The sequence below is a fragment of the Pagrus pagrus genome (genome assembly GCF_965226575.1).
Source record: "Pagrus pagrus genome assembly, chromosome: 14".
In the NCBI taxonomy this organism is placed as follows: Eukaryota; Metazoa; Chordata; class Actinopteri; order Spariformes; family Sparidae; genus Pagrus; species Pagrus pagrus.
Genome location: NC_140198.1, coordinates 22,493,981 through 22,508,932, shown reverse-complemented (window position 1 = coordinate 22,508,932; position 14,952 = coordinate 22,493,981). Strand labels below are relative to the sequence as shown.

Below are 14,952 nucleotides of genomic sequence, written 5' to 3'. Positions count from 1 at the left end.
CCTTCACTCGTTCACCCCCCCTCCCCTCTTTCTGCCTCTTCATTGTGCTGCTTGAGGTCTACTCTAACGCCAGTCTTGCCCCTTTCCTGACCAGTCCCTTTCCCCTCTTTTTCTGCATTTCCTCTCTCCTCCCTCTCTCTCGTCAAAGCAGGCTTGTCCGGAGCACTGAGGTACCTCTGTTCAGCGGCTCAGGAAAAGGGGATGAGAACAGCAAAGAACTTTCCAGCAACACACTGCTGTGACTTTGCGTGCATGTCTATGAGCGGGGAGGTGCACTTTTCTGTGTTTTCTCACCTCCTAGTGTTACGTTGCCGTGCAGAAAGCGGCCCTGGTAGATCAGCCTCAGGATGTTAGGGCTGCTGACCTGCTCTTCCTCCCAGTCTGAAAGAAAAAAGGGGCAGACGGAAAGAGGTTTAAAGAGAATAATAAACATGAAGACAGAAGCGTTATTTATTTTCGTTTCCCTGCTTATCTCTTATTATTCTTCCTCATTGTTCTCCAAAGTGATTTCCACATTATTTGATCTTTTTCCCACAAAACATCACAATCATTTTTTATTGTATAATCTATTTTGAGAACATGCAGGTTGAATAGCAACATTTCACAACCTTTGTACTGCTTAAAAACCCAGACAACAAAGTCAGTTTCTGACTGAACACTGCTAACAAGGGTTCCCAAGATATTTAGGACACAATGAATTTGATCGTTTAAGTACAGCAGAGCAAATACGATGAAAAGCGTCTTAAAGTACTGCTATATAATTTACTGTATACAGTCAAGTGAAAAGAAATCAGTCATGCAATGGGGGGAATAAAAGGACCACCAACAACCACACTGGAGGTATTTAAAGACATTCAGGGCCTTTCTTTTAGATCATTATATGCAGAATGTATATTATGTGGGCTTTGCGGGATGCACTACAGAATGTGAGAACGACCCGGAGCAAAAGAACACTAGGTGTGGCTTGGGAAGAGCTGAAAACAAAAAGTGAAGGCATTAAATAAAGAGAGAAAACAGCGGGGCGAGTTGCACGGCAGCAGAGTCTGGCCACCAGATGTTTGTCTCCAGCTAAGCGGAGGGTGTTGGTGCTGACTGAGTGCCGGCTCAGGGTCTCGCAGGGTTCAGATCTGTTGTCTAGGAAGAACACAGGGTGCTTCCAAAACTGAGAGGCTTGGAAGAAAAAGCTCCTCTTTTCACAGAGAATCTGAATCCATCAGGATAATTTATAGATTTTGATGCACTGCGGGATTCCCCTAAACTGGACTACATTCCCGGCAACCATGGGAAAAGGCTACAGTCTGTTCAGATTTGAAGGTGGTGTGAGGTCGGCAGTATCAAATGAATTGTAACACCGGTGTAGCAGCAGTTAGGGAGTGGGTGTGTTACACAGAGGAGGTGGCTGTACTGCGATCCCACATTCCTGTATGCAATGATAATCAAGCTGAAAAGGAGGACTGCACCCTGATTCCCTCACACCAAAGATGTGTAATTATCTGTGTGTTTGAGTGTGATCTCACTCCTCAGCTGTCTGCATCTTTGTTATGAAAATGCGAGATAAGTAAGATAGTCTGCTTTCCATAAGCATTAGCAGCTAAATTATTAGCCATTACTTCTCGTGCAAACTCACCACAGCTGTGCTTATGCAATAATGTGACTTATTACAAAATATTACCATACGGGTCTATGCTATCCATATGCAGAATGTGGGAAAAATAGCGAAAGTGCAAGTAAGAATAACCCAACCCCTTATATGAAAATCTGGTGAATGTTTACATTTAGCAGTTAATAAGAAACAGATGTGCTAGTCATATTAGCGCCAGGACCCCTCACCCGAAATTACATTTTAATCATACAACTCTTCATATATAATGGACATGTGCTGAAATATAAACAAGGTTTCAGTAAGGCAGCCAGGTGTCAGTTTTCTGCTTTAGGTACATCTGAGTACAGCAGACATCATCACCGCAGCTACTGTACAGTATATCTCAAGTGCTTTTCTTGGGAAATGTATATATTAAATAAGCTGTTGGCAAAAGTAGTCCATGAAAATTAGAAAAGAAGTTTTGCACAGACTCTACTCATTTTTCAATTGTTTCAACCTGTTTCATTTTGCACAACCTGCTGTTTTGTTGGTACTTACAGTATTTCTTTCTTTCTTTGCAAAGGTTTAAACTAATTTAATATTTTCTGGCGGGTCTATTTTTCAGTTTTTCCAAGTTTTTTACGGTTTTAACTTGACAGGGGGTGGGGGGAGTGTTACATGTTAGATGTGACAGACATTTCATGTCATGTTTGTTGTTGTCAGCTGTATGCTGCTACTGAATGTCTAAATTTCCCTCGGGATAAATAGTGTCTATCTGTCTGTCTGTCTGTCTATTGACAAGGAGATAAAGAGTAGATGCTGAACTACAGCTGAGCAGCAACTCACTTCTTCTATCATGTGAAAGTATCTTTCTTCCAGACTTGAAAATGTCCACATCTAACTTGATGTGACATTGATGCAAATCTTATTTTTGTTTCTACTAACTTACTGAATGTTTTGACTGTATATTTTCCCCTGCCTCTATTATGCACCACAACGTCATGGCAAACTACTTGCATGTGAACACCTACTGTACTTGGCAATAAACCTGTTTCTGATTCTGATTCATTTCAGATTAACACATCTAAGGAAATGGTAAATCGAAACTTACTGAAATCTGTCAAAGCATGATTATGATTCATTTTTGTTTGTACCCATTTTACTTAATGTATTTTTTGTCAGTTGTGTAACTCAAATGTTTAACTGAGCATTGCAACATAATGATACCAAGAAATTAATTATTAAGTAATCAACATCCCCAATGTTCAACAAACTGTTAGCTGACTATGCAACCGCATAGACTCTGGAATTGTGACCTCAAACTCAGTTGAGTCACAATGAAGCTGCAGTCATCATTTTCTGGCCACTATCAGTGGTGGATTGTATGTAGTATATCTACCTATATTTAACTTGAGTATTCCCATTTCATGCTACTTTGACTACTTGAGTAGTTTTACTTCAAATTTTTCAAGTACATTTTGCTGCCAATAATGTTAAAATACTTTGACTTGAGTAGGATTTTATATGCAGGACTTTCACTTACAATGGGAGTATTTTAATACTGTTGTACACAGGCTACGGAGGCAGCTTCAAACCGAGCTCTAACTGGACGCCAAAAACAATCAGATAAAATAGGCTAAAAAGTCCCATAGAGCTCAGAGTTGGGTGATACTGTAGTTTCATCACTGCAACCCCTTGCAATGAGTTATCAAAATTAAGAAATAATAGTGAGGGGAGTCTTCTTAATTGACTGGCATTGCCATTTACAATCACTGAGGTATCGAACTTGAGCTACTCACCCATCGGCCAGTTGTCATACACATGTTTGGCGATGTCTGCCGCCGAGTCGTTGGGAGAGAAGAGGAATTCTTTCGTCTTCCCGCTGACTAAAATAAGCCGCAGGTTTATCTGCAACACAGAAAAAAACAACACAGGTACATTAGGACGGTGTATGAGAAACACTGTTGGACACATCAAATGGAACGTAACACAAGCAACTGTCCCATGTGTCGCATTAAACACAGTCAAATCAGGAAGCACAAAGGTTCAAGTTAATGTCATTTTAATAGGAAACAGGAGAAGGATATGACGACCCTGAGGACTGTTCTTCCGCAGGATTAACTCCCATCTGTCTTCCAACTTCCTCCTCACTTTTGTCTCATTTCTCTAACTCTGTTTCTTTGTTGGTTCCACATTCTGTCACTTACTGGCAATTTGTCACCTTCTCATCTTTGCCATCACAAGCCAGATGTTCTGCTTGTATAATTGTCTGAACATATACTTTGTTATATGATATTATCCATTAGATTAAAATAAAAGTTTGGTATTTAGCTGCAAACAAGAGGCACTATACAAATGTCTTGTTTTGCATTTTTAATGTTAATTTCCTGAACAGTAGTGGGCTATAAGTGAGTTTATAGAGTTGCAATGGTCCGTGTATCATTCGTTCATTTGATGTTCAATTAAGAATCCAAAATCAGAAAATGAAAAAATAATTTGTTATTTCGCTATTTGTTTATGAATGTGATACAAAAAAGCTTTGTTTTTTGTACTTTTAGAGCGGCAGAGCTAATGAGGCGGATTACGAGCCAGTTGAAGTGGGCTGCCCTGCCGCTGCTCCACCATTTGACTCTACCCAACCAGCCCAGAGACGCTGCAGTTGCTGAGGGTGGCTCCGGAGGATGAGTGACCCCGAGAGGACCAGCAGAAGACAGGGAGAAGGGCCTAAGAGATCAGTATGTTTACCTGCTCATAAACTGCCATAAACTGAGCAGTTTATGAGCCAGACCAGAAACATCACAATATTTTTGTCCAAACACCTCAATTTCAATATTGTGACAATACTGTAGGTAGGTGGTACTATTGGTACTTTAACACGATTTTTAAGGTGGCAACAGACAAATGAGACAAACATTCTTGCATAATCCTGTACCAAACAAGAAATGATCAACCATCAGAAACTGGCTGCATTTTTTTTTACAAAAAACTTATTCAGCTTAGCTTTAGCTGTGTACTGAAACCTGATGAACTGTAATAATCTCACTCACAGCCAACTGCACTATTTTAGTGATTCCTCGCTGTTTTCTGACAGTTAATTTATTATCATTCCACCCACTACATGCTGTCAAGGGTCCTGCTGTGCAAATCAAATATTTTTAAACTACTGTGAACGGACGATGAACAAGGACCTAATCAAAGGTCAAACGCCACACACTGCGAGAGTATCATCGCCATCTGACTCTGCCTAAACCATTTCTGTCACTTGTATTTTTCAAATCGTAACCAAAATCGCCCTAACATGTCCTCACGTTTAATTACTGTGCTACCCTCTTAGTCCAGGCTGGCACTGTCATTTCAGACAGATAATGGCCGCGTTTCCCAGATTCGTTAAGAAGCTCTTAAGTGCTAAGATCTTCTTAGGAGCGCTCTTAAGAACGCTGTGAAAGAAGGATGTGTTTCCCAGAGTCGCTCTTAGCTTAAGAAGATCTTTCACTAAGAAGGAAATGTAAGATCGAGCTGACCCACTCTTAACAGCCTTCTTAGTGACCGAATGCTCAGTGATCAAGCGCGTCAGGGAAATTTCAATCCTCCACTTTGCCAAATAGAAAAAAATACTCAGTGTTGAAATGCGCTCATAGCTGCGGGCCACTGAAGAAGAAAAAAAAAAATAAGAAAATGGCAGATGAAAAAAAACCTTTTTATTGAATTACACGTTTAAGTTTTCCGCAACATCTGCATATATGAGTTTATAGTACTACACATAAAAAAAACAACAACCCTGTGGCATTTCACAGATATCAAGGGAACAGATGTATTAAACTCAGCTGAACCTCATCCAGAGAGGCTTCACCTGCTACTCTGCGTTGCCAAAGTCCGTGCGTGTGAGAAACCATGGCTGCAATACAGCACATTCTGGCTGCGAACCAACAGCGTCGCCGTGCGCGAAGCCAGACGGTTTACATAAATGCATACGTGCGTCAGCACTTCTCCCCACTGGACGTGCTGTCAGACCGGGCTGTCCAGGCAAAGTACCGGCTGCCCCGTGCGGAGATCCAACGGCCGTTGGATCTCTTTGCCTGGACAGTCCGGTCTGACAGCGCACACACACACACACACACACACACACACACACACACACACTTATGCGCTGATAAAGAGGTGGGTGATCGATTTGCCTGGCATCGATTGATTCAGCACAGCAGCACCGCGGTGGACAGCTCCCACTAAGAGCTTCTTAAGAAGCTTCTTTGGCTTGATCTTCAGGTTCTCCTAAGAAGGCAGTTGAGAACGCATCTGGGAAACACCCGTATCTTAGCGCTCCTTCTTAGCCGAACCCTTCTTAAGAGCCTTCTTAAGTCCTTAAGAACGATCGAATCTGGGAAACGCGGCCAATGACAGTAAAACAAGTTCATTGTTTACATTTGATTGCGTGACACAAAAGAGGAGTGGCCTTAATTTGCACATCAATTGCCTGGCATTGGGATGCAGATCGGAGTTTTATCAGACGATGTGTGTTAAGCGGTGGTACAGTTTGCCTTTAAGAGCCAGAGCAAAGGTCTGTGGTGTGTGTGTTTGCTTTTGCTCACAGTGCATGTGAGTTTCGCCCGCAGTGTGTGCATGGCACAAGCACGTGTGTGTCATTGTTCCCAGTGTATTTCCATGTGCCCAGCGTCTGCTGGCCCTCTGCATCCCCCCACTGAACCCACTCTGCTGACCGACACACACACTCAAGAGTGTAAGCATACACACATACTCAAACACAGAGCCGGCTGCAGTGATGTAACAGAGCTAACACCAGCGGATTGAAACAGATATCTCTGTAAGCACGTTACCAAATCAGCTTATAGTTTTAAGAATGGAAGTCATACAGAGACCACAACATGCACATGCACAGACATTGACCCTATCACTGACCCCATAAACATACAGTTCCTATATATATACAAGTAAAGCTGCTTCTAAGAGATCAGATGGACTTGGTGGACTCAGATGGACTGATTTTGTTATGTACAGTACATGCAGAATACTCCAGGCCATAAAAGCACTCAGTATTAGCTGTGTAATGGACATAGTTGACCCCTGATCCGTGTGGATCCCTTCCCACAGTTCAGCACACATGTGAACTGCAGATTAACACTCTTTTACTACTTATACTATTATTAGTATCACATCAGCACAGTAATGTTTTCTGAACTCTTTTTTGCCACACTGTACTGTATGTGTGTTTCTATTTTTACGTGTTTAAAATGTTCCCTGTTATGTGTTATATGTGCTGTTCTACATGCCTCTGCAATTGCCCTTCGGGGACACATATTGTGATTTGAATTGAACAGAATCATTCCAAAATTTCAAATGCCGGCTTTTAGAATGGAGTTTGGTTCAACAGTCTGTCCATTTGAAAGACCAGCAGAGGGTATTTTTACTTAATATGTCACATAAATTGATCTTATCAATCTTATAATGAACCTTGTAAACAGTATACAGTAACATGAAGTGGGGCTAAAACTAACTTCTTTTTTACTTTTCTTGGCTCGTAGTAGAAGTATCAAAAGAGTGACAGCAGTTCTGCTTCACCACAACAATGTGATTAGTTTACAGTAACGTCACATTGCACAGACCACCAAAACAGCAAAATTAAGTGTCTTAACGTCATTGACACAAGTCAGAAATACACTTTGTGAAAATGTAATAAGGTAGTTGATAAGACAGGATATGACACCTTTGGTCAATGGGTGGGGTTGTTCGTCCACATTAAATTAACAATTGATTTGATTATTTTAATTAAACATTGGGCATCTTTATTGTGGTTTCCATTTAGAACCAAAGTTATATTTATGTCCCTTTTCTATTTTTTGCTGATCCAAAAAAAAAAGACCCAATCCGTGACTGAAAACCACGATCTGAACCATGAGTTTCTATACTATTCTGTATGCCAGGCAAAGAGTCACAGGACTACTCCTACATATGTGTGCACTTTTTATAAAACTGAAATAAAAGATAAACACCAGCAATGATAAACTGCTGCAATTCACAAGCTGCAGTTTAAACTATCCAGATGAGATACAGATCATAAAGCAGGGATATGGTGGCTGACTGAATGAGAAACTCGGTATTACGTCTGCTGGTTGTTTATTTTTTACATACATACACCCTTAGGACAAATAATCCCTGAGAATGACTGAACGAGACTGAAATAATGAGGAAGCAGCACACAGAGGAAGCGCCTTTACATAAGCAAGGTCTTGCTCCTTCCTGGTTGAACACCTGGTCGTTACCATGGTGTCACCATGGTGACAGCCACTGGTGGGTGGCTTAACCTGATAACTCCTACAAGATAGCTTTACTCCCCCCTTCCTCTCCCACCTCCCCCTACCCATTTCCCACCATGTCACATCATATTGTCTTCCTCTCCTCGCAGCAGTCTCTGCATCCCCTCCCTCCCCTCTCCTCCTGTCTGTTTCTGTCTCTCTCCCCCACTCTGTCAATCTCTCGCTCTGCACACTGTACAGTGGAGGAATGTACAAGGCCAGAATAACAAGAGGCACCAAGCTAGCTTCAATTAAACAAGGTAAACTCAGCTTTTCTCTTCTTATCATCAGCCTCTTTATTTACCTCTCCCCCCCCCTTTCCATCCACCTTTGCTCTCTCTCTTGCTCTCTCTCTCTACTTAATAAAGATAGATAATGGATACAGAAGCTGCAAAATCATATTCTATGGCCTACGTAGTCACCAGCATCATCAAAACACAAACCTGGGGAATGGATCTTAAAAGAAAATACATCTATACAGTAAATGTTCCACCGCTGTTTTTACGGTAGAATATGAGGCATGATGTCTTGTAAAGATGTGTGTTGTCACTGAGGCCAGATCCTTCTGAATGTCAAAGTAATTAGATGATGCAGCTGAACATAAACAAATTCACATTAAATCTCATCCAGTAGATTTCAGGGACATGCAGAATCAATGTCCAGTGACACTGAAGCTGTCCTAAGACACATACACACAGATAAAAAACCCGCTAACACCTGCTAACATCTGGCTTTTTATCTTAAATGGTAATGTGTATAATCGGCATTCACTCCTGCAGCAAATGACTCTGCAGTAGTCACAGGTATCTATCGGCTCCAGCTCCGATCAGCTGTGATAAAATCTAAACACCCGGGAGGATACGCTCATTTAAGCCCCTTTTCTGGCGTGATACTATAATGTGTGTGGAAGTTAAGGCCGCTGGGTTGTTAATAATTTCCACCCTTCTCATTATCATTCAGTCGGCACCGAGTTTGAGAGAGGGACTGAAGAAAAAGATACTGAAAAAGAGGCTGAGAAAGTGGTCTGTACTGTGCAAGTGCAACTCTCAACAGAGATCAGAAAGAAGAGATGTCTCACTCCTTAGCAACCTCTATCATCAGCTCCGAAAAAAGACGTGGCTTATCCAGAATGTTATTCATCACGACTCTTTAAAATAAGTTTTAATGTCTGCTGGATCCAATCTGACGAGGTATATGATCTGCTGCTCGCTACTGTTCCCCGTTGTTCCTGCGTGTTCATGATGATGAACGTGATACACAAGGAAACAAGAACAGAAATGACAACGTGAAAAAGTCGAATGCCTATTTTTAGCGGTGTTTAAAATACCTGCATATTCACACTAATTTTGGTGTTAAAATGGTGTTATTGTTGTTTGTTTCTTCTAAGTGTCTTCTTCTAAGTTTTTCCTGCGCGTCTTTCTTCTTTTTCTGATTTTAACTGAATCAAGGCGTTCTTTCATCCCCTCTCCCTGCCCCCCTCTCGTCTGAGGGTCGCCGTGCCTTCTCTCTGGATTCTCCTCCGCAGAGGGGCTGGTAATGAGGTTTCAAAGCCAGTTCAAGGAAGTACATTCGATTACCATCTATTCTCTGTAACAAATACAATGGCTCCAGGTACAGGGGGAGCAGTGCGTCATACATTCATGCATAAACATACAGTGCACACATCAGTTATTCATGCAAACAAACAACACATCCTTGCCTACAGTGAGTCTCATACAGCTTCAACATCGTGAGTGCGACACTTCCCCCGATGTGAGTATGTAAAAGTATTTGTAAGCTCTGGTATCAGAATGCTGAAAACACCCTGGTGCCGCCGCATCTATTCTTGGCTACGTCTGGAAAAAAATGAAAATAAGGCTATATCTGCGTGAAACTGTTGACACAGCTCCATGCCTGTCAGGCCTCTACTGCAGACAAGACATTCAGACACACTACAATAATGTGACCCTGCTGCCAAGTAGTGCCATGGTGTAAACATGTGAAGTAAGCAAACCCTCTTGGCTAAACACTGCTTGCACATGGTGGAGAGCAGGAAATTCAATGCCATCTATAATTATTCCTCCCCGAGTACCGCTCTCAACTCTTTCTCAAGGCACTTGTGTGTGTGTGTATGTATGTGCGCTTATGTGTGCTTGTGTTTATAAGTGCATTAAAGAGTATTGCTGCTCTTTAGACCCTCTGCAGCAGTCAACAAATTACAGAGTGGGAAGCCTTCCCCTGGGAATATATTAGAGCAGCTTTATAGGTAGTCTGCGCAGTAAGGTTTGCCGCTGCTGTCAGTGTGGATTCCTTGCTGTATGAATGAATTTAGGAGAGGAGGTGGGTGATTAGCCCGACTGGGGTCTGTGTAAAACAAGCCAGCTGGATCCAGCAGCAGCCAGCCTGCGTTGACTTGCCCATTAAATGTGAAGAAAATTCGACTGTAAACTCAAGAATGTAGCAGCACAGCACTTTGAGAATACACCGAGTCCCACATGAATAATCAGTCGCTGATTTTACTGATAGTAATTTGTAGGCACTTTTCCTCCTGGCGCTGCTTCCTGGCTGTCAACAAATTTAAATGAATATTAACAGCTTCAAAATAGGAGGTAAAATAGGCAGCGTTGCAGCTTATTGGACAAACTGTGAACCAACCGAAAGAAGAAAAAGAGCAGCCTGAAACACTCGCATCCCATTTTTTAATTAGTCAAAACTGAGTCAATAAAACAGTATTTCGTGCTCTTAGTGATTTTGCAAAACACACAAAGGGTTACTGCAATTATTAGCCCCCATTAACACACAAATTCTATCACGGAGCCATTGTTTTCTTTAATTAAAAACACTGAAAAGGATGTTTTTCAGAGAATCACTGTGATGGACTGGCAGGCTGTATCAGAAGCTGCAGCTTCACTTCCTCGGGTGTTACAATAGCGAGCGAGCTCACAGGAAAATAAAGTCTTTTGATTTGTCAAATAGCCTCATTTTGAGTTCGACACATTTCATACAATATTATAAATAGAGTTTCTCTGTTTGTGCGAGTTCCTTCTTTTGTGCGCACACACACAGACAGAGCCGTTATGCATCAGCGGCTAACTGATGATAGTGTGATACAAGAAACAACACCTAAGGCGAGGATTTGTAATCCCAGTGTCTCTGAGTGTATGTGTGTCTAACTGTGTTAGGGGGCAGCGCATTACCAAAATTTGTTTTTGGGTACTTTCTAGAACTTAATCTAATACTTTTCTTGCTTTCTTTAAGATTTATTTTAAGATCTAACTGCCTATTTTCATGCTGGGAAGGAGCAAAAATATGTCTTATAAAATGCAGAGGAGAGCATCTGCAAAATAAAAGCTGCAAACGTTTGACTGAAGTTACAAAGCAACTTTAAGAAAGACATAGAAACACATTTGTATTATTTTAAAAATGACTTGACCAAGAAATTAATGACACTTTCTCTGTTTCTTTCCACTGCTCCCCAAAAATTTGGATTAAACCCATTTTATTTTCCAGCAATTGCAAACTTAAAGCTTCAAAACTTCACTTTACAAATTTGTGGGTGATGCATGCTTATGTATTGATTATGACATTTATTTTAAGCAAAGTTAGAAGAAGTTTGTTCACGATTCAAATAAAACTTTGGTGTAAGAATACATCAGCGTCACTATTATCCAACAGTAACAATAACAGACCTTTTCACTGCAGCTAAGAGGTAGAAATGAACAACAGGACCATAACCCAGCTAAAATACGCTTATAATTAACTTTTTCATTATCTTCTTAGGGCACTTATCTATAATGGCTAGTGTGTCAGGGTTTGTTTTGAACTACTTGACTGATAGCAAGTAAATATAAAGTACGCACCCTGTGCAAAACATTTGATGTTCGTTGTTTCCGTGAAATAGAGAGAGAACGGGTGAAAGTTATAAGGACAAAGGTTGAAGAAAGATCATTCAACAAACATATAAACTCTGACAACAAGTGAGGTAATCCTTATGGGTGTATAGACCACATGACGAGTCAAACAAACTGACAGAGACAAGAAATGAGAATCTTCTCGACAGGTGTCAAAGCTCCTGTTCTCTAGATGTTTCACCTTGAGACAAATTCTATTTTTTTTGCTGTTACACAAGCAAACAGGAAGCTCCAGCTGAGCAATGTGACCGGTCAAGATTTAGTCCAACACGGCTGGTAGCCATGACAACACTTCTGCTAACCAGGATGCTAGTTAGTCATCTGTGCCGTCTTGTCCTGTGTTTTTATGCATGTTCAGCAGTGCACAGGATGTTTCAATAAGCTGGTCTAGAGTGGTTACAGGGAGTTTTTTTTTAACAGTGTGCAGTTCTGTGTGTTCAATATCTGATGCACATTTATTGTTTTCTCGTGCTTCACTGCTAAATATTTCTTTACTCATCAATAACAGCAACTTTTTGCCAGCAGTAAATTAATCAGGAAAACAATTTCAGAGTTTCACGATTCCTTTTACAAGTTCATACACAGCTGAAGTGTGAAATATCAACTTTAATGAGAGAGCGATTAAGTTTTATCATGTGTCTAACGAGTAAACAACTGGTCTTTTCTTAAACAGCAAGTGGGATGCTGTGTTTTGAAAAGAAAATGCAAATAACCTGAGGCGAGCGTTTTAGCTGCTGCATTCATTCAGGCGTATTCATGCCTGAATAATCGCTACAGTACAAAAATAAGGCCTTATCTCTAAGTATCACACTCGCAGTAATCATTTAACTCTACTACAGTGTAACCAGGAATTTTACTTTCATCTTCAGAGACTGGGGAGATGAAGGGCTGGATTCAAGAAATCCAAAAAGCAAAACCATAATGACATTATACTAATGCAGGATGAAAGTGAGGGAACATACAATACTTATTTATAGAAGCAATTTCAAGTTTTATGTTGTGAACCCAGCCGCATTTTTGGGCATTTTGTTAAGAAGGACGGGTTAACAAAAAGCAAACATGCGGTATGCAGTACCATCTATAAGCCAAAGTTGCTATAATGGATATTTTTATATTAACAATATATCAAATGTCAAAACAATGTGAAAGGACTTGTTCATAGTGATGAACCTACAGAGAATTATCGCCTGAATCTGCAGCTAATCCTCAGCTTCACAGTGCTTTATTCTGAGTTTCAGATCATTGTTCAGCTGTTCACCGACGTCTTTATCGTTTAGGTTCAATCTCACCGCTCGATCAGAGCCAGATATTTCCATCAGGAGTTGGATAGAGACCCAAAACAGAGCTAAAAGATATTGTATATTGGACTAACATTCACCAGGTGTCAAGAAACTCCAACTAAACAATAATATTACTCTGCTGGTTGTCTAAATAAACAGCTGTTTACTAACATGTTTGCCATATCAATATAATAATGTATAGCTTGTCATATTCAGGTGGTTAACGATGAATCTAAAGCGAGACAGAAGCAGGGCTCGGTTATTCCTATGAAAGCTGCTCTGTTTCACTAGTGACACTCTGCTAGGCTTTACAAACGTTATCAGCCTGAATGGATCAAATTCTGATAGTGAAACGACAGTATTTTTGGGTCAGTGTGCATCATGTGACGTTGCAATTACACAGTTTGGCAAGTATGTCAAATCGTCCTCAAAGCCTGGTAAACTTCCTGGGGGCTTGTGGTTAACTTTACAACTTCTGAAGCCACACATGTGACCACTTCTGGCCTGAGATCAAACACCCATTGAGTTTTCTGTCTCTCTTTGTGTATGAAGTGAGCAGCCTGTTCAGAGGACATAAAACACAAGCCTTCTTCCTGTTGAAGTCTACAAACGCCATTAATCATTCAAGAGAGTATCTACTGTAAGAGCTAACAACACAGACCTTTATCAGATGCACTTTGTGGTGCATCACGCTAGCTTCTTGCGGCAGAGGCAACTAATGGCTACATTACAGTTCTCATGAAGGTTTTTGTCTTTTACAATAGCACCACACATCCTGTGGCTCCACTTACTGCTCCTCTGAAAATACATAATCTATGCTATAATTATTATGAAAACTCATTATTTGACAATAATGGCTTTTATATCTTAATGTCTTCTTTATCTAACTTGAACTTGAACTGGTTTTGGATTAGGGAGAAAAAAGGCAACAAATATTCTGTCTCCTTTTAGTTGCTGTAACGACTATCAGTCACTTGTCTCATTACTCAGTTGCCCCCTCATACCTCTCATTTCTCTTCAGGCGCTTGTCTTTTTGTACTGTCATTCAAACAGGCCTATCCTTTGATACACTGACGTCCTCGTCACAGCCAGAATCAACTCGGCTCCTCTTTTCGCTCCCTCTCCATCCTGTCACGAGCACGATCAGCTGTTTCCTGCGCTCCAGCTGGCACTGTACCTGACAGCTCTCTGCTCTCTGTCCTCTCTCTTCACCACCCCTTCTCCTCGTTTACAAACAGATAACCCTTTAATCCATCAGCTGCTTCTCCTCTCTCCAGAAACAGGTAGAGCTCCCTTTCATGCTGTCATCTCCCCTCCCGGCGTCTTCACTGAAAACTCACCTTGCTTAACACACACACATACACACACCCAGGGCTGCGTTCCTTCTCTCCTGACAGATGCCAGGTAGGTGCCTTTGATCACACGTTCTTCTCATTGCTTCCTCTCTGTGATCAGAGCTGTCACGAGAGGTTGAGGCAGGTTTACGTCGTACTGCTGCCTCCTGCCACTCCCTAAACTCTATGTCTTGCACTTCAAAATGGCTGTTCAAAACCCCAGGGCCAACAAATTAACATGCAAAATATATGCAGTGCCAAAAACTAAAGGAAATTACTGTGAATTACCCACAGGCAGCCCACACACTGATAGGACACTGTGCGTGGACAACAGTGCTTGGATTTCCTGATTCAGAGCTGTGACACCAGCATTCAAGAGACACTTTTTGGGAGATACCCTTATTTGCTTTCTTGTTGAGAATGAGATGAGAAGATTGATTCCACCTTCATGGCCTTTTTCCATACACATGTGCTGGCTTGACTTGGTTTTCAATTGCACGTCAGCTCAACCCCACAGGGATTTGCATTTCCTTTACAGCAGGGCTCCCTGTTTGAAGG

At 41.2% G+C, this 14,952-nt stretch overlaps 1 protein-coding gene across 1 annotated transcript in view; it reads right to left on the bottom strand.

Annotated features, from left to right (window-relative positions):
• The window catches only part of ubl3a (ubiquitin-like 3a), a 38,464-nt gene that overhangs the window by 5,899 nt on the left and 17,613 nt on the right, over positions 1-14,952 (bottom strand). Inside the window, exons 2-3 of the mRNA XM_084373826.1 lie at positions 3,382-3,490; positions 295-381 (exon numbers count right to left, since the gene is read on the bottom strand). Coding sequence (XP_084229952.1) covers positions 295-381; positions 3,382-3,490 — 196 coding nt within the window. The remainder of the gene's footprint in view (positions 1-294; positions 382-3,381; positions 3,491-14,952) is intronic.